Source organism: Gossypium arboreum, chromosome 5 (assembly GCF_025698485.1).
Source record: "Gossypium arboreum isolate Shixiya-1 chromosome 5, ASM2569848v2, whole genome shotgun sequence".
Lineage (NCBI taxonomy): Eukaryota > Viridiplantae > Streptophyta > Magnoliopsida > Malvales > Malvaceae > Gossypium > Gossypium arboreum.
Genome location: NC_069074.1, coordinates 29,498,874 through 29,516,960, shown reverse-complemented (window position 1 = coordinate 29,516,960; position 18,087 = coordinate 29,498,874). Strand labels below are relative to the sequence as shown.

Here is an 18,087-nt window from a genome sequence, read left to right as displayed (position 1 = left end):
CAAATACAAAAATATGAAAATAGGGCAATACTAACCCCATTCAGGAATTTAATGTCAGCAGAACAATATTTTCCTTGCATATGTTAGCACTTAGAAAAGCTTCTTAATAAACAAAATGAAAGAAGAAAACATTTGTTTTGGTTACATATCTAGAAATGAGGCGCTTTCAAATGCATGTATTCATATCCAACAAATATTCATATTTGAAACTAAATTGCAAAGCAAGACAAGTGAAAACTTAATGAACCTGCACTTGCTCGAGGAGACAACTATCAATGCTCGGTTTCTCATTTGCCACATGCTAAATCACCAATCTCATCGTAAACTCTATCCCCTTTACCCGTTAACTGGACTCAGAAGTTGAATGTTGAATAAAAGTGACTCCATGGGTATACTAAAATTTTCCAAGTTTTTCTATATATTTGGAGGACCATAGCTGCCTGTCCTATTTTACTTACCCGTAAGTCCTGATTCTTCTCGTCTGGTTTCCTCAACAATTCTCTCCTAACCATAAACTAATTTCTCCATCATGTAACATGTAATCAATTGATAACACTAGAACTCTTTAGAGAAAATCATCCTCTATGCATACGTACCCGCACAAACAAATGTGGTTTTAGACAATAAAACAACAAACATGATCAGAGAATATGAAATGCACAAGGAAAACCCGAAAAAGCAATAAGTAGCATATAGAATGTACTGTATTGAAAGAAACATCAACAAGTTGGTTTGGTAAACAAGACAACTCAAAAACTGTTAATTGAAGTGCGAAAGCCGAGCCAGGTTTAGAAATTTGATCTCACCATTCTTAACTACTAGACCGACCACTTCAGAACACATAAAGATACAAATGCCACGTAAAGAATGCTTATAATGAGACAAGTTCTCTCATAGTTTCAAATAGCACTCCAGTAACTCAAAGCAGTGACAGAAACACAAACTAATAGCCATAGAAGTTATTTTGGGTTAAAACCAAACCATGCAAATGGAATAAACAGCACATTTCTTGCTAAATTTCCATAACTACACATCAGGTAACTTAGCAGTTCAGGTACGAAAGATTTATAGCATTTCAGGCTCATTCACATTAAGCTACTACCATGAAGCATGAAAATATCTGATTCAAGCAAGAGTCCTCACAATAAATAAAGGATCAAGGCATAAAGCAAAGATGGGGAAGCAAGTAAGTACAAATTATGCATGCCTTCAAAGGAAAATTAGTAGTTCCCATTCCTAGGAAACTTGGTAAAAAAATAAACTTTATTCTATTCGGTGCCTTAACAATATCTCCTCTAGAATTGACCGATATAGCTCTAAAAAGTAAACTCCATCCTTGTGGAAAAATAATATCTATTTTACTTGGACCCAGGTGTGAGTGTCAGTTACAGGTATGTTCAGTTTTTTCTTTCTTCCATATACTTGGAGGATACTTGGAGGGGCATATCCCCATCTCATACAGACATCCGTGTATGCATCGGAAACAGATATCAAATGCAAGTACTTTAAGAAAAATGAAGAGTCAGAGCAGCATGGTATAATACAACAAAAGCAGGTTCATTTTTGCTTTGGCAGTGAACAGAGGAAACAGCAAAACAACTTCATTTTAGATGAACATGGTTTGATTTCTTTTCACGGAAAGTAAAAATAATGGATCATATGCATCAATCAATACCAAGAAGTAAAAGCAATTAAATAACCTCAATTTTGTTTTGGATTGGAAGTGACCTCAAGTTAAAAATGTCAAAAAGAGTACAAACAGAAACATCACGAGAGTAAAAGAACATCAAACTCCAAAGAAACATCAAACTAAGTTAACATCACCCTTAAAACAAAAATTTGCATGATTTTGTACCATAAAAAAAAGAATCAAGGAAACTGAAGTTGACAGTAACATCGCATTCAATCAAGCTATCATACAAGCATTCAATATGCTAATAAAACTCAATTAACTTTACACTTTATTAGGGCTTCAACAACATTCCTATTCACAAGAAGTGATTAAATCATACTCTAGATGAACTCAGATGGAGAACTGGAATCAGGCTTCCCATTATCACCTAATCCTCCGGGATGCTGCAAATTTTGTAAAACTTGAGGAGGCAAACCTCCTAAACCAGCTGCTAAACCATCATTTGCTGAACCATAAAACTGACAAAAAAGCCTAGCCATAACCCCGAGAATCTGCATTTGGTTCTGGCATGCTTCCATATGCATTTGCATCATTGCTTTCTCATGTTCAATTTGCAATCCCAACAACCTCTCCCTCCACTCCATCGCCTCCTCTTCGAGCTTTTCCTCCATTTCCCTCCTCTTCCTCCTCTCCTCATCCAATTCCTTCTCTAACCTCAATCTTCTTTCACCTTCCTTCCTAGCCCAAAATAGCTCCCTTTCCTCCAACTCCATTTCCCAATCCTCCATCCTCTCCTCCCTCTCACTCCATAACTTTTCTTTCCCAAACTCCATTTCCCTCCTCTTATGCTCCCTCTCCATCTCAATTTTCTCTCTTGCAAACTCTCTTTCCTTCCTTTTCTCTTCCCTCCTCACCACCCCATCTCTCAACTCCAATACTTGTGTTCCAAGCAATCCAAAACCCTTGCTTCCTCCTACACCTTTCCTTGATTTTCTAACACGAGAAATACCAATATCACCAAATTCCCTCTCCCCTCCAAACTCACTCTCAGGCCCCAGCTTCTCATCGCCACCATCATCCCCGTCTCCATCGCCATCAACACCATCATCTTCCTCTTCCTCCTCGAAATCCTCACTATCAATTGCAAACCCCAAGTCACAACAATCCTCAAACAAATCACTCCCATTACCATTACTTTCAATGCCTTTCTTCCCTTTTACTTCAAGTTCCACATCACCGAAAACCTCTTTGTACTTCAAAAAGTTTTCCCAATGGTTCTCACCATCTTTCCAATTAAACTCATCCTTTGAAATCCTAATCTTCTGCTTCACCCCTAAATACTGGTGCCTCATGTTTTGAACCTTAATAGACACATCACGCCAAGACCATTTGAAAGGAAAAGTAATGGGATCTTGAAGATGATGAACCGAGTTAACATGATCAGCTATGGGCTTGAACTTTTTCTCTCTGGTTTTGAGCTTGGATAAAGTTCCTGAATTGAGAAGATCAGAGTATTTGGACAAAAGGGTTTGTTCTTCAAGCTCTGACCATTTCTTACGTTTCATTTTTGTAGGAAAAGATCTTCGGGAAGGGTCTTGAAAATTGTTTGAACAAAAAACTTGAACTTTGCAGGTTGTCTGAAAATGGCCAAGGCACAGACAGAACTCAGCAAGTTGTTTCGAGAGATTTGGGTTTCGGGATTGATTGTTTTTTTCCTTTTAGTGTAAAAATTAAAATGACAATTTTTTTATTTATAAAAAAGGGTCAAAATAATAATAAAATAATGGGCTTGGCATTGGCCAACAGTAAAGTTGAGGTGGCAAAAGGAGACGACACGACTTTGGGACATTTCTTTAAAAGATTACATTTTACCATTTCCTTATCTTTTTTTCTATCTAAACTCTAATTCCCTGTCAAAGACCCAGCAGCAATGAAACAAGCTCTTAATAGATGAGTTGAGAGTTGAGACCCATCTTCAAAATCAAACTCTAACACTGAAACTTTGTCAGGCGGTTCTAATTGGAACCAAAAACAATGTCTTGTACCTCAGTTTCTTCTTTTACTGCTTCTCTCTTTGTCCCTTCAAAAAGTTCATCTTTTTCCAATCATAAGCGCAGATTCATCCAATGTTCTCTTGGTGGTACTCTTCTGTTTTCTTTTTCCTTTTAATTTTTCAACTTTATTTTCAATCTTAAGATTACCACTTTGTTATTTGATTTGGATTTCCTGGTTTTTCTGGCAAGTCAAAATTTTGGAACGTTATAAAATTAGGAGCTCAAGCATGAAAACCTCTAGCCGGGTTCGGTTGTTTAATGTGTTGTAGTTATGAGTTTATGAGGCTAGTTGAGATGCAATTATGTTTTTAAGTGAATGAAGCCCATTTCTAGTCTGGGTTTCTATGTGAAAAGTTGCTTGAAATTATCGATGAGATAATATCAGATGTGAAAATTAGCAGCCATTGTTAGATATGATGGTGAATGGTGATTAGTTAATTATGTATAATTTTCTGATGAAGTGGTGGGAATGGTTAATTATAGGTGAAAATTGAAATTATGTTAGCTATGCTTTGATGAGACATTGGACAATGGCCTGCTTGCAAATGAGAACAACCATAGCATTGAAAGGCATTGGGGGCTTTTCTTTTCTCTTCCTTTTTTGTTTTCTTGGGAAAAATCAAAGGAAAAACTGGAATTGATTTTCTTCTATCTTCGTGTCTGTCATTATTCATAATTTTTACTGGTTATATAACAATAGCGTGCTTGATACCAATGCATGATCATGATCATGCAATTTAGTTCTATTGTAGCATGTTTGTGTTGATGATTGATTGAAAAGTATAAACAGTATTAATCTGATTGAAATTACCTTGGTTCTGTCTGATTTCAGCATGATATATAGTTTCCATACATTTGCATCCCCTTGTATGCAAGCATAGCATATTTCACTTAGCTGAATCATTCACACCCTTGATTCTCCACTGAATCATTCACACCCTTGATTCTCCACCATTCTTATTCTTCAACTAATCTCTTTGATCAGGCCTGACTGCATTATTGAGCCCTATCTATGTTTTGCTGAAAATGGCTGATTTAATAGTTTTATTTGTGAAATTCTCATTTAGGGGCTGTAGTAGAACCAAAAGCTTTAGCAGAACCCCTGTTGCTCAATGCTGTTCGAGGGCAAGATGTTGAAAGACCACCAGTTTGGCTTATGAGGCAAGCAGGGAGGTACATGAAGGCAGGTTTTTAAATCAATGTGGTTTTAAAAGCATTTTTTTTTTAATGATCTGCATTTACTTTGGAGATTGGATACCTCAAACTGTAATATGTCTGCTTCATGTTTCTGCTATCAAACCCTTTTTTGAAGAAAAAGAAAAAAGAAAAATTCATTTATGTTTTCCTTTGATAATCTAATAGAAGGATCAAAGTAGGCTATATGATATACAAAATGAGAATTCTAAGGTGCACAAAGTATATCATAATTTCTAGCCGTAGTGTTCTTTTAAGGAGCCTCATACATTCAAAATCCAGTCATTAAAGAAAGAGAAGAAAAGAAACGAGAGTAGATTACATGATAATTTGGAAAGAAAATTTCCTAAAGAACCTGCCACGTGTTTGTAAGTTATCTGAAAATCATGCCTTTTATGCTTCTCTGAGATTAAGCATAAATGAAATGTTGTATTTTCTGATATTTGTGCTTTTTTTTGTGTGTGTGTGTCTGTGTGTTGTACTTTTTGTTTCTTTACAAGCTTATGCTTTGATACCATCTTTTATTTCACTTTTGATTTATATGCATGCAGATATTTTTTCTTTGTCCTTTTCTTATTCTAATTTCAATGTTTGTATCTCCTTTTTGCATCTCAAAGAAGTGAGCAGGTCATTTCTGTTTGTTTCATGTTCCATTTCCTTTTCAATTTTGTCTTACTTCGAATGTTTCATATTGTAGAGCTATCAAATAATATGCGAAAAATATCCTTCCTTTCGTGAAAGATCGGAAAATGTTGATCTTGTTGTTGAGATTTCCCTGCAGCCATGGAATGTTTTCAAGCCAGATGGGGTAAGAAATTTTATTTTGTAATCCTTTTTTTTTGGAGTATCAAGAGAGCCACCCTCTGCCCTCCTCATATGCCTGTTGCTCTTTGCGTATGCAAGTTATATTTGATAAAATCATTGTATATTGTGACAGGTCATTTTATTTTCCGATATTCTCACTCCTCTCTCAGGGATGAACATACCTTTTGACATTATCAAGGGTAAAGGTCCAGTTATCTTTGACCCTATAGCCACTGCTGCTGATGTTGATCAAGTGAGAGAATTTAGTCCCGAGGGGTCAGTTCCATATGTTGGTGAAGCATTGACAATCTTGAAGAAAGAGGTCTATATTGACATTTCTTATAGTATCATCCTAAATTGAATTTCTTATATTTCCCATTATTTTAGGGCTTGGTTTTCTTTAGTAAAACATTGACATCCTAAGTTGAAGATTCAGAATGTTCTTAGATACGGAAGGCAAACAAATAATAGGATTAATTAGAGAAGGTGGTTAACATTAATGTTCCCAAACAGAAAGGTTTGCCCTTAGGTGTCTCTGAAGCAGTATTTTGCTTCAATGATAATTGATTGAATACAAAATATTTATCCCCTAGTGCTTTCCCAGTCCCTTGCATCACCCCCTATCTATTATCTGAATTTTACCATTGTTTTGTTCTACCATTTTATACAAGGAACTAGCATAATTCTTTTAGAACTTGATTGATAATGCTGTTGCCAAGTTAATGTTGCGTTTCAGTGAATTCAAAAGCTAGTGTAGACTCACCCCGTTTCTTCTTTTTGCCAGGTAGATAACAAAGCTGCAGTTTTGGGTTTTGTTGGCGCTCCATTCACTCTAGCATCATATGTGGTTGAAGGTGGTTCATCGAAGAACTTCACAAAAATAAAAAAATTGGCCTTCTCTCAACCCAAGGTAGTTAAGGTTTATGTTTGTTTTTTTGCTTTTGGAACCAGTCCTTGTCTTAAATAGCGACATAAGTGTTTTCTGTTTGCCAGTGAACAATGTTATTAACTGGGGCGAAAGTGACCTCCTTTTCCTCCTACAGGTACTTCATTCTTTGCTTCAGAAATTTGCGACCTCCATGACAAAGTATATTCGGTATCAAGCTGACAATGGAGCCCAATCTGTTCAAATATTTGACTCTTGGGCAACGGAGCTAAGTCCGGTGGATTTTGAGGAGTTCAGCCTGCCGTATTTGAAGCAAATTGTAGATGCTGTAAAACAAACCCATCCGGATCTTCCTCTAATCCTTTATGCAAGTGGATCTGGGGGCTTGCTTGAAAGGCTAGCTTTAACAGGTGTAGATGTAGTTAGCTTAGATTGGACTGTTGACATGGCTGAAGGTAGAAAACGACTTGGACACGATATTGCTGTCCAGGGAAACGTTGATCCTGGAGTTCTATTCGGTTCAAAGGACTTCATCACCAATCGGATACATGATACTGTGACAAAAGCTGGTAAAGGGAAACATATATTGAATCTCGGTCATGGGATTAAAGTAGGTACACCTGAAGAAAATGTTGCCCATTTCTTTGAGGTTGCTAAAGCAATCAGGTACTAAAAGCAATACCAGATTAACTGTTTTCGGACCGAGTAAAGCTTATGCATCTTCAGGTTATTTTTTTTTCAGCCCTTGATTCTTCATTTGTATTTATCTAGAGAGCCCTTTGAGAGTTCTTTCTCGGTACACATTCTCGGATACGGTGCTTCAAGAAAAATGGAGCCGTAGGAACATAAACTTGTTGGAATTTAGAAAGTTCCGTTTGGTCTTTTTTTCAGTTTGTATTTGTTTATGTGCTTGAGCTAACAAGAAACTCTAAATTTGGAAGCATTCTCATTTGAGGCATTGCTGGGGCCTTCTCAGTTCCTGTTTAGAAAGTAGGTCTGAACCTATATATGAAAAGTTTTTTTTATAAAAAATAATAATAATAATAATAACTGATGAGTTGCTATTTCAGGGTAGTTTAGTTATCTTTTATATTTGATTCAATTAAGTTTCAATTTTTTTTAAAAAATAAAATACAACAAAATAACTGACAATTTTTTTATACAAATGCATCTAAAATCTAAATTGAATCATTATCAGTCCTGTTAAAAAAAAAAAAAACAGGGGACTGATGGGAGCGTAAGCAATCATGTGCCTCGTGAAACTTTAGACTTTGAGTGAAATATTCCTTTCATGTTCAGCTTTGTATATAATGGACTATGATAATAATAAGATAAGATATAAATATGTAGCAGGGGATCACAATCTTTGATCCCATCCCATCACAGAATGCTAAAAACAAACCAAATTTGCCCGTCAAATTTACAACAACTTTGGTCTTTTTTTACAGCTTAAAATGATGATGAAATCAAAAGTCATTTGAGAGAAATGTTGAAATAAGCTTGGCAAGCGAAAATGGAGGCCAAAAAGAGTTTTAGATTCCAGATTCAGCTTGGATTATAAAAAAGTCAAAACATGTAACATAAATAGAATCTGATCGCTGGTTTATGATTAGGGTTTTGGCTTAAAAAAATTATAAGTTGCTTACCTACTGGTTTTGTTTGCTAGTAATGAAGTGTCCTAATTATAATTTTTAAGCTTTCAAGGCATGCTGATATCATATCAGAATATAGTTAAAAATGGTTGGCAACTTTCACTCAACTTCCAGCCAAAAATAATTTATTTCCAGACCTTCCAATCATCAAATTCTGCTCAGCAAATATGCTAATGCCACCTCAATGATCATTTCTATATACACATTATGTGAATAGTTATATACATGATTGGTGAGGTCTACCTGTACCAATTGTGCACATCTAGGGGAATTTTAAGTCTTTTAAAAAGGATTTTGGTAAAATTGTTCTTTTAAAACCTTGTTAAAAAATAGTTGATGCCAAGCCTTGTTATTTATCTCCTTTGACATTTTTGAAAAGGATAAAAGAAGAAATGCAAAGGAAAATGCAATCATGATGGTTCAGCCCTTGAGGCCTACAAGGAGGACTACCAACCACACAAAAGTGCTGTACAAACGTTTTCAAAATTTAAGATGTGGGGTCCAGGCAAATTTTATGGAAACATTCAACCCTGTCGAGACCTGACACCAATCAAATATTTAATGACTCCAATCCAAGGGTTTCATTTTGTCCACCAACTCATGTCTCATGATGTCATCTGTGAACTAGTGGCCTTAAATGGCAAACCAGTTTTGGAGCCAACACCCCAAGAGTCTATTTTGTAGGTTCAATAATGGTGTTCCAATTTTCTTCAATTAATGCCTTAAACCTTGTTGAAAAACTAAGAAAAAAGAAAAAGAGGGTTTGGTTTTTGAAAGAAAAAAGGAGAACCTGCCATTTCTCCCCTCCCTTTTAGGGTGGCCTTTTGTTTTCGTTCTTAGAAAAAAATTAAATGGGGTTAAGTTGTTTCCTTTCCTTTTGTATTAAGCATGATTTGTTTGAAGCAAAAGCAGAAAGATTTTGAAGTTTATTCTAACAAAAATGGACACTGAATCCCCAAAATAGCCTTATGATATTTTATCACCATTGCTTTGAATGTCAGTTTTGACTGCAGTAGAAAAGACAGGCTATTGTCTTAACCCACACTTTATATAACATAAGCCTTTCTTTATATAGCTCAAAACCAGGAACATCAATTATTACATCTCATAATATATTCATTGTACTTGCAACAATTGTGTCATTCATCTCCATCCCTCCACCACTTCCTCAAAGTCCATCCTCCTCAGTTTAGCCCTTCTTTTTCCTTCATAGGTAAGTTTGAGTTCTTCCTTCTTTCTTTACTTCTCTATTTTTTGGCTGAGTTTCTTTGTTGAATCATGTTCATCTCTTGGTACTTTTTTTTTTTTTTTGCCTTCTAAAAATCTAAGCTAACATGAATTTAAACTGCAAAACTATGCTCACACCTTTAAATGTGATCCAAAAACAATGTTCTATTCTTTTATATGTTTTTGCTTTGCCTTTTGGTCATATCTCATCTACCTTTTATTTGCTTAGAATGTTCTTTTTCTCTTCAAGATTTAGCTCTAGGATCCATTGTATATGTCGTCCATCCATACCTGTTATTTCTTTATCTTAATATTTTCAGTCCTTTGATTATGTTGATGAAATATTGTGTTAGCTTTAAGAGTTTGTTTCCATATCTTAATTTTTGTCCATCTTGGTTTTGTTCTAATATTTAGACTGATTTTTCTATTCATTCTGTACTTTGAAGCATGAATTTGGAACGCATATATATGATGCATTACTGTTGATTAAATCATCCTTGACTTGTCTCTTTGTGTGATATAGACAGCTTCCAGACAGGTCCAGGGAATGCAGAAAGATGTGCTTGCATGCTGTGAACTTTTTATCTGAAGCACATAAAGTTGTATCCGGTTCTGAATTACCCGCATTCATTCCCGATGATGTTGGACGCTCAACAGACAGTAAATTCATTCCCTGTATCCATATTGTAAATAGAGTTGAAAGTAAAATCTCTGCCATGTTGAAGGGTGACCTCGTTGAAGACGGTTGAGCACTCCGGTTATAGCCACTCCTGTTCTTTAGATGTTATACATATATATAGTTACTGCAGGAGATAAAAAATTATCTAAGGGTGTTAAGATTTGAACTTTAGAATGGAAAATAAAGGGAAGGTGTTGATGCATAAGTATGAATTCGGAAGATTGTTAGGACAAGGAAACTTTGCCAAGGTTTACTATGCAAGGAATATCAAAACCAGTCAGAGTGTGGCGGTTAAGGTCATCGACAAGGAGAAAGTTTTGAAAGTGGGGATGATGGACCAAACCAAGAGGGAGATATCGGTTATGAGCCTGGTTAAACACCCGAATATCTTGGAGCTTTATGAGGTGATGGCTAGCAAGAACAAGATTTACTTTGTTATGGAATATGCCAAAGGTGGTGAGCTCTTCAAGAAGGTATCTAAAGGGAAGTTGAGAGAGGACATGGCAAGGAAGTATTTTCAACAACTGATCAGTGCAGTTGATTTTTGCCACAGCAGAGGCGTTTATCATCGGGATTTGAAGCCGGAAAACTTACTCCTGGATGAAAATGGAATTCTTAAAGTGTCGGATTTCGGTTTGAGTGCGCTTGCAGAGTCTAAGCATCAAGACGGGTTACTCCACACAAGTTGTGGAACCCCTGCTTATGTAGCGCCTGAACTTATAAACCGAAAGGGTTATGATGGAGCCAAAGCCGATATCTGGTCTTGTGGGGTGATCCTCTATGTTATGCTTGCTGGTTATCTGCCATTTCATGATTCGAATCTAATAGCAATCTATAGGAAAATAAGCAAGGCAGAGTACAAATTTCCTAATTGGTTTTCACCTGAAGTGACCAAGCTGCTGTCAAGAATCCTCAATCCGAATCCGAAAGCTAGGATTTCAATCGCAAAATTAATGACAAATCCGTGGTTCAGAAAAGGGTTTAACTCGAAACCAATTCAGAGTAAAGTTGAAAAAGTGTTGGTTCCAGCCGATGTCGATGCAGCTTTTAGTTCTGAGACTAAGTCCAATGCATTTGAAGCAAAGAAAGACATGGCTAAGGTCACTAATTTGAATGCCTTCGACATCATTTCTTTATCGAGCGGATTCGATTTGTCCGGACTATTTGTGGAAAATGACGAGAAGAAGGAAGTGCAATTTACGTCGACACATACGTTCTCTGCCATAACATCTAAACTAGAGGACATTGCTCAAAACTTGAAGTTGAAAGTTAAGAAGCATGGAGGGCTAATGAAAATGGAAGGATCCAACGGAGGTCGAAAAGGCGCATTGGCTATTGATGCCGAGATATTTGAGTTTACCCCATCTTTCCACTTAGTGGAGCTGAGGAAATCCAGTGGTGATACATTGGAGTTTCGAAATATGTTTCAACAGGATGTTAGACCAGCACTGAAGGACATTGTTTGGGCTTGGCAAGGTGAGCCGCTTCGCTCATCCTAGCCGTCTTCGATTCAAGTATTATTTGCATAATGTTTTTAATGTTTCTCTTTGTTGAATCATTGTTAGGCAATTCAAGTAGGATTTCATTGTGTGATTCTGGCATTTGGGTGTTGTTTAGTAACCATTTTATTAATGTTTGTGAATGATATCTAAGTTCAGTTGTGTTGTGCAGTTAATGCGTGAAAACAACAATCCAGCTTTACTGTTTTTTTGCTTCTTTCTTTTTTTAATTTTTTCAGTCTATTGATGCATCATGCGTACATAAATCTCATGCACTCTTAGTTATTAATATGATGATATATCATCATTTGCGTAAAACAAAAAATATTGAAGGGTTTAAAAATAAATATAAATAATTTTATTTTTTTTAAAATATATTATTATAATGGTTAAACATAAATAAATAAAAAAACTCAGAAATTCAAAACCTCAAATCCGATTTCAAACTCAAAGGCAAAGGTAAAATTTTCTTTTATCCTCATAGGATTACTGCATTCGTAAATTGATACTATCTCTTTTTCTGTAATTCTCTAGAAAAGGTGGTTATTGCATTTGTGAACTGATGCCATCTTTTCTTCCCGAATTCTCCAAAAGAGATTTACGAATAATTTCTTCTCTGATGGTAATTCATAGCTAATGCAAAGCCAAATTTCTCTTTTGACCCCACAAGTAGTCGCAACTGAACTGATACTATCTCCTCCTCAGTGATTCTCCAAAAGAAATTTACAAATTTATCATGATTGCGGCATGATTAGCCAGTTGGAACTTGATGGTGCCATGATCAGCTTTACCACCATAGAAGAAATCAAGAAACATGTTTTGTCTTATTTGGATCGTAAGCAATATGATATTTTTTCTTGCGATTCACAGTTTATTACAGATGGTAGTGTTTTTGTTGTGTTAAAAGCACTTTTACTATAAAGAACGAAACGATTATCAAGTTCAATCAGCCTTTCATCTTTACACAGATGGAAACAATCAATAGTTATTTCATCTCCAATGATATTTTCAAATTTCTTGATGAGAATGAAATGGTAAGTGCTCTTCTTATCAAAGATTTTCCAACTGTTGTTTCTAGTTCGATAACTGATCCTATAAAAAGTTCTTCAATCACTCTCTGTCAAAGGCGTCCTAACCGCTGTTTCAAGTTCGATTCAAAATGGTGTCTCAATCCTTCTTACCGAATATGTGAGCTGTGTCTCGTATTTATCGAACAGTTTGCAGGTACTTAACACAGCCCGTATCGTGACACAAGGACTTCAGTATCGCAACACCAAAGTCAATTGGCAACGCCATGACGAGAAGCTTCCCGATGTTGCGATGTCGCTATGACGCGAATGGGGACGTTATGGCGTGGCGACGTGTTTCCCACAAAAACTGGGTTTTTTCTTCTAGTTAAACTCTACTATCTTTTCTTGGTTGAACTCTGATTACTTTAGGAATATTTTAGTCGTTTACTTAGCCTATTTAAAGGTGTCTCGTATCCTTGTTTCTAGAAGACAATTAAAGATGTAATACTGCAAGGCTTTTCTTTTGGAGGTGACAAGATGTAGTCGCAGATGAATTTTAGTAAGAGTTTTCATGGTAACTATGAAGATAATTTTGTACCCGTTTTAAGAGAACTCTATGAGAATTGAGGTTTTATTTTCGAGGTTTGAATTTGTACCTTTAGTACATTTAGGTTTATTTTCTCTATAGTATACTCTCGTTTGTTTATTCATTTAGTGAAAAAATGAAGTCTCCTTAACCTGTTGTTTTTATTCTCTTTAGAAGAGTTTTCCACATAAAATAAAATTTGTGTTTAATTTTTTCTACCCTTTTTTTTTCTTTGCTTATACGGGTCAATCCCCAATAGAATATGTTCCAATTACTGTTTCGACTCCGGTACAATATGATGTGCCAACTTTTCAAATAGAAAATGTTCCAAATTCTATTTCGAATTCGACACAATGTGACATGTCAACTCTTCATAACGAAGATGTTCCAAATGCTGATGTTCCCATTGCTGTTTTGTAATGCCCTCACGCCCGAGACCGTCGCCAGAGTCAAGCCTGAGGTGTTACTAAACTTAATTCATCAATTTAACAGCTCAAACAATTTATTTTTAAAATTTCTAGACAAGCTAGCCAACTGCATCACAGTCGCTTAAAAATTCATATCTCGAGTTCCGAAATTTAAAATCCAATTCTGTAAATTTTTCCTGAAACTAGACTCATATATCTATTTACTAATTTTTTTATAGAATTTTTGGTTGAGCCAATTAGTACAGTTTATTAGTTAAAGTCTCCCCTTTTTCAGGGTTCGACTACTCTGACCCCTGTGTATTACGAATCAGATATCTCCCTGTACCGAGTTTCAATGACTATTCCGTTTGTTTCTTATAAAACTAGACTCAATAAGAATTTCATACATGTAAGATAGAACTCCTAATTGTTTTTGTACAATTTATAGTGAATTTTTAAAGTCAGAACAGGGGATACAGAGATCACTCTGACCCTGTTCCACCAAAACTTAAATATCTCACCAAATATAACTCATATACCTGTTTTGTTCCATCCATATGAAAATAGACTCATCAAGCTTCAATTTCATAACTTACTAATCATTTAATTCCATTTTTACTATTTTTAGTGATTTTTCAAATTTACATCACTGCTGCTGTCAGATTCTGTTTTATGGCAAATTTTACTTTATTATAGATTTTCATGGATTAAATAGCATTTTAAACATACATAACAACAAATATAACTTAGATTGGCCATTCCAATGGCTAATCATTTACAAACCCTTTTCTTGTCAAACCATAGCCATATCATAAGATCATTTACACAAAGTGAGTATTTTGCCATACATGCCACATTCAAAACACACAAGCCATTTTACCAATTTAGGCCTTCGGATAGTGTGGACGAATCTTCGACCTATCCTGATTCTCAAGCCGGCTTGTCAACAACTACAATGAATGAAAAGAAGGGGGTAAGCATAGATGCTTAGTAAGTTCACATGCAAATAGCAAATAACATAATCATGCAATTCCACATAAAACATCATTTGCATAAACAACATCAAGACATTCGTGTTTCGTTTGCATTTAATATCTTTCTACGATTTCATCATACCAAGTTCTCAACCTGAGGATTTAAGCACATACTTGTCAAATTTTCTCATTCACCACACTTACCAATATATCACCTTCGTTTTAGGCATTCTTCTCATTCACTTAAGATTCACTCGTTGAACACATCGGAATATAATTCGAATACGCGGATTTCATGAACGTAAGTGCCATACCCGCAACTAGACAAACTCAATAGCCTGCGGAACTTATGTAGCCAAGCTACCATGTAACCCACCCATAAGTGAACTCGGACTCAACTCAACGAGCTCGGGCGTTCGCATCCATAAGTGAACTCGGACTCAACTCAACGAGTTCGGAACTCAAATATTCCACTGACATGTCACTTGTATTCTAATCTATTCCCAAGGTTCAAACGAGCTTTTTCCTCGATTACACATCTTTGCCGTCTTCCACGGAATATCGGAACTGATACTCAGTGATAGTTCATACTCATCAAGTAATTCACATAATTACATATTATTCAACAATAACCACAAAACATAACATTTCATGATAATAATAAGCATCATATCATATAAAAAACATTAAATTGCTTAAAATGACAATTATGTTACTACATTTACACATGAACTTACCTCGATACAAAATTATTAGCAATCGAGCCTATTCTTCGTAAACTTTGTTTTTCCCTCGATCGCGACTTGAGTCTCGTTTCTCTTGATCTATAATACCAAATTAATCTTATCTAATACATACATTCATCAAAACAGAATTTAATACGAACTTTGGCAAAATTACATTTTTGCCCCTAAACTTTTGCATAATTACACTTTTGCCCCTAGGTTCGGGAATTAAACTTCATCCCTTATTCTTATATTTTATGACATGCTGATCATTTTTCCCTTCTATGGAAACATCAAATTCACACTCTAACATGTACTTATGACTATTAGGTATTTTTACCGATTAAGCCCTTTTACTCGTTTTCACTTAAAACCGAGTAGTACAAGTTGTCTAACATAATTTAAAACCTCATATTCTATCATAAATCACCAAAATACACAAATTTCACCTATGGGTATTTTTCCAAATATGAACCCTAGGTTGAATTATTGCTAGCATAAGCTTAATCGAGCTACCGGGATTCTAAAAACGTAAAGAACATTAAAAACGGGGCTTGGAATCACTTACTTATGGAGCTTGGAAGCTTGAAACAAACCCTAGCTATGGAGAACCCTTGAAATTTCGGCCTAATGAAGAAGATGGACAAAAATTGGCTTTTAATTTTGTTTTTAATTCATTTTAATAACTAAATGACCAAAATGCCCTTACTACTAAACTTTTCAAAAATTCCATCCATGTCCAATTTTTGTCCATAGACTTAGAAATTGGTAAAATTGCTATTTAAGACCTCCTCATTAATATTCCAAAGCAATTTCATACTAAAAACTCCTAGAATGCAAGTTTTGCAAATTATTCGATTTAGTCCCTAATTTCAATTTAGCACTTTAGGCATAGGATTTCATCACGAAATTTTCACACAATCATGAAATCATATCATAAACATCAAAATAATTATAAAATAGTTATTTCTATCTCGGATTTGTGGTCACAAAACCACTATTCCATTTAGGCCCTAATTCGGGATATTACATGTTTCGAGTCCGAAACAGCATGATGTTCCACCTATTTATATCGAAGATGTGCCTGTTCTGAGCTCAACACAGAATGAAGTGGAAACTGTTGGTATCAATGAAGGTCTATCATCTGTTTCAGATTCAACGCAACATGATGAACCAATTTTTTCTATTGAAGACTTTCCGGCTATTGTTTCGAGTAGGAAACAACATGATATGCTAACCAATGTTCTTTCTAAGAAGTGTTTTCTATACATGGAGCATGCTTTGGATGAAAACAATGCTTTGTTCAAGTTGCCAGCAATTAAACCTATCCGAATAGCACTTCAAGAGTACAAAAGTGGAACTTAAAATAAATCCGTTGGAATAGCACTCAAGAGTCGAAGAATGTTAATGGAACATCTAGTAATTTAGCCATTGGTTCAAAATCTGAACAACTTTACGAAGCATTCAAGATTTTTGGCCAAATAAAAGTTCAGATTAAACTTGATAGACTGAGAAGGTTGCATGCTTTCATTGAATTTGAGTCTTCAAGTTCTCCATAAACTGCAATCTAATTTTCATTTATCAAAATTAAGAACCGAAAATTCACTATCAAATAGAAGAAATAAAGTGATAGTGAAAGTTACAAGTTTAACGAGCTCTATTGATCTTGAAATTTTCCCAACATGTTATTATCTTGTTTCTGGTTATAAATGGTTCAGTTGGCACTGTTCTATTGTAGCACTTAGGTAACATTAACCATGATATAAACAAATTTTTATTATGAAAAGTTATCATAGTTATCTCTTTTTGTTTTGACGGATTATTGCAGTTTTCTAAATATTATAATCGTAAAGGCTCAGTTTTGTCCAGCCCAAATAAGAAATCAAAAAATAAATAAATAAAATAAAAATTCAAATAAAAAGTCCAAGTCCAATTACAAAAAACGGCCGAAATACAAAAAAATATCAGGCCCAATACATTACCCATTGCAAGCCCAAATGGCCCGAATAAAAAAAAACCCTAAAGGTCTAGTGGCCCAAAAACCTGAACTTTTTAGAAAGCCAAAAACCCTAGGGTTTCTGGCGCTGCTCCTCCGCTCACGTCAGCATGCTCACCATCCGAGGCCTGACGTGTCCCTGCCACCATTGCACCAAAATGGAAAAGGTGAGCTTCCAACCGTAGCCGTTGACCACGGACCGTCACCTGCAAAGAGAAAGAAACAAACAATGGCAGAAACAATAGAAACAATAGAAAAAAAACAATAATCTAATGTAATATTCGGCTATAAAAGCCATAACTATCATGTATTGTTTTTTTTTTTTACAGAGAAAGCAATCAAAAAAATAGAATAAAAAGATGAAGGACGGTTCTTCTGGCATGAGATCTCCGAATCACCTTTTGGTTTTTCGGAGGCCTCGTCAGGAAAGAAGGTGTTGGGCACCCTTTGAAACGCAGAAAAACCAAGAGGTTTTTGGTATTTTTTTGGTTTTCGGAGGTTTTGGCCTCAAATTTGGGTTGAGGGAAACAAAATGGCCAAAATAGGCTTTTTTCATGAAGTCCGGCCATCGGGGACTGCAGTTGTTGTCGCCGTCGACCGGTGGTCTCGGCAGAGCAATGGTGGCTCCCGTGGTCGGCCTGAAGAACATTTTAAAGAAAAAAAAGAGAGAAGGGATATTTTTTAAAAAAAACAAAGGGGAAAATGATTTTTTCGGATATTTTTAACTTAAATAGGATAGGGGAACAACTTCGTTTTGGCCT

At 35.5% G+C, this 18,087-nt stretch overlaps 2 protein-coding genes across 5 annotated transcripts; both read left to right on the top strand.

The window, feature by feature from the left end:
* The first annotated feature begins 3,500 nt into the window (after window positions 1-3,500).
* LOC108453099 (uroporphyrinogen decarboxylase) lies at window positions 3,501-7,621 on the top strand. Of its 2 annotated transcripts, none has more exons than XM_017751014.2 (6): window positions 3,501-3,770; window positions 4,755-4,870; window positions 5,579-5,689; window positions 5,819-6,007; window positions 6,470-6,595; window positions 6,729-7,621. In XM_017751014.2, exons 1-6 carry the CDS (start codon window positions 3,668-3,670, stop codon window positions 7,242-7,244), a joined length of 1,161 nt encoding a protein of 386 aa, XP_017606503.1. In that variant the 5' UTR covers window positions 3,501-3,667; the 3' UTR covers window positions 7,245-7,621. The 2 variants fall into 2 exon arrangements, with proteins under 2 accessions (XP_017606503.1, XP_017606502.1); XM_017751013.2 differs by having other exon boundaries at window positions 3,503-3,773.
* Window positions 7,622-8,884: 1,263 nt separating this feature from the next.
* On the top strand, window positions 8,885-11,820 carry LOC108453097 (CBL-interacting protein kinase 18-like). Of its 3 annotated transcripts, none has more exons than XM_017751010.2 (2): window positions 8,885-9,436; window positions 9,978-11,820. In XM_017751010.2, the coding sequence occupies exon 2, from the start codon at window positions 10,303-10,305 to the stop codon at window positions 11,626-11,628; it is 1,326 nt and encodes a 441-aa protein (XP_017606499.1). In that variant the 5' UTR covers window positions 8,885-9,436; window positions 9,978-10,302; the 3' UTR covers window positions 11,629-11,820. The 3 variants fall into 3 exon arrangements, with proteins under 3 accessions (XP_017606499.1, XP_017606498.1, XP_017606500.1); XM_017751009.2 differs by having other exon boundaries at window positions 9,974-11,820; XM_017751011.2 differs by having other exon boundaries at window positions 9,435-9,515; window positions 9,974-11,820.
* The last annotated feature ends 6,267 nt before the right edge of the window (window positions 11,821-18,087 follow it).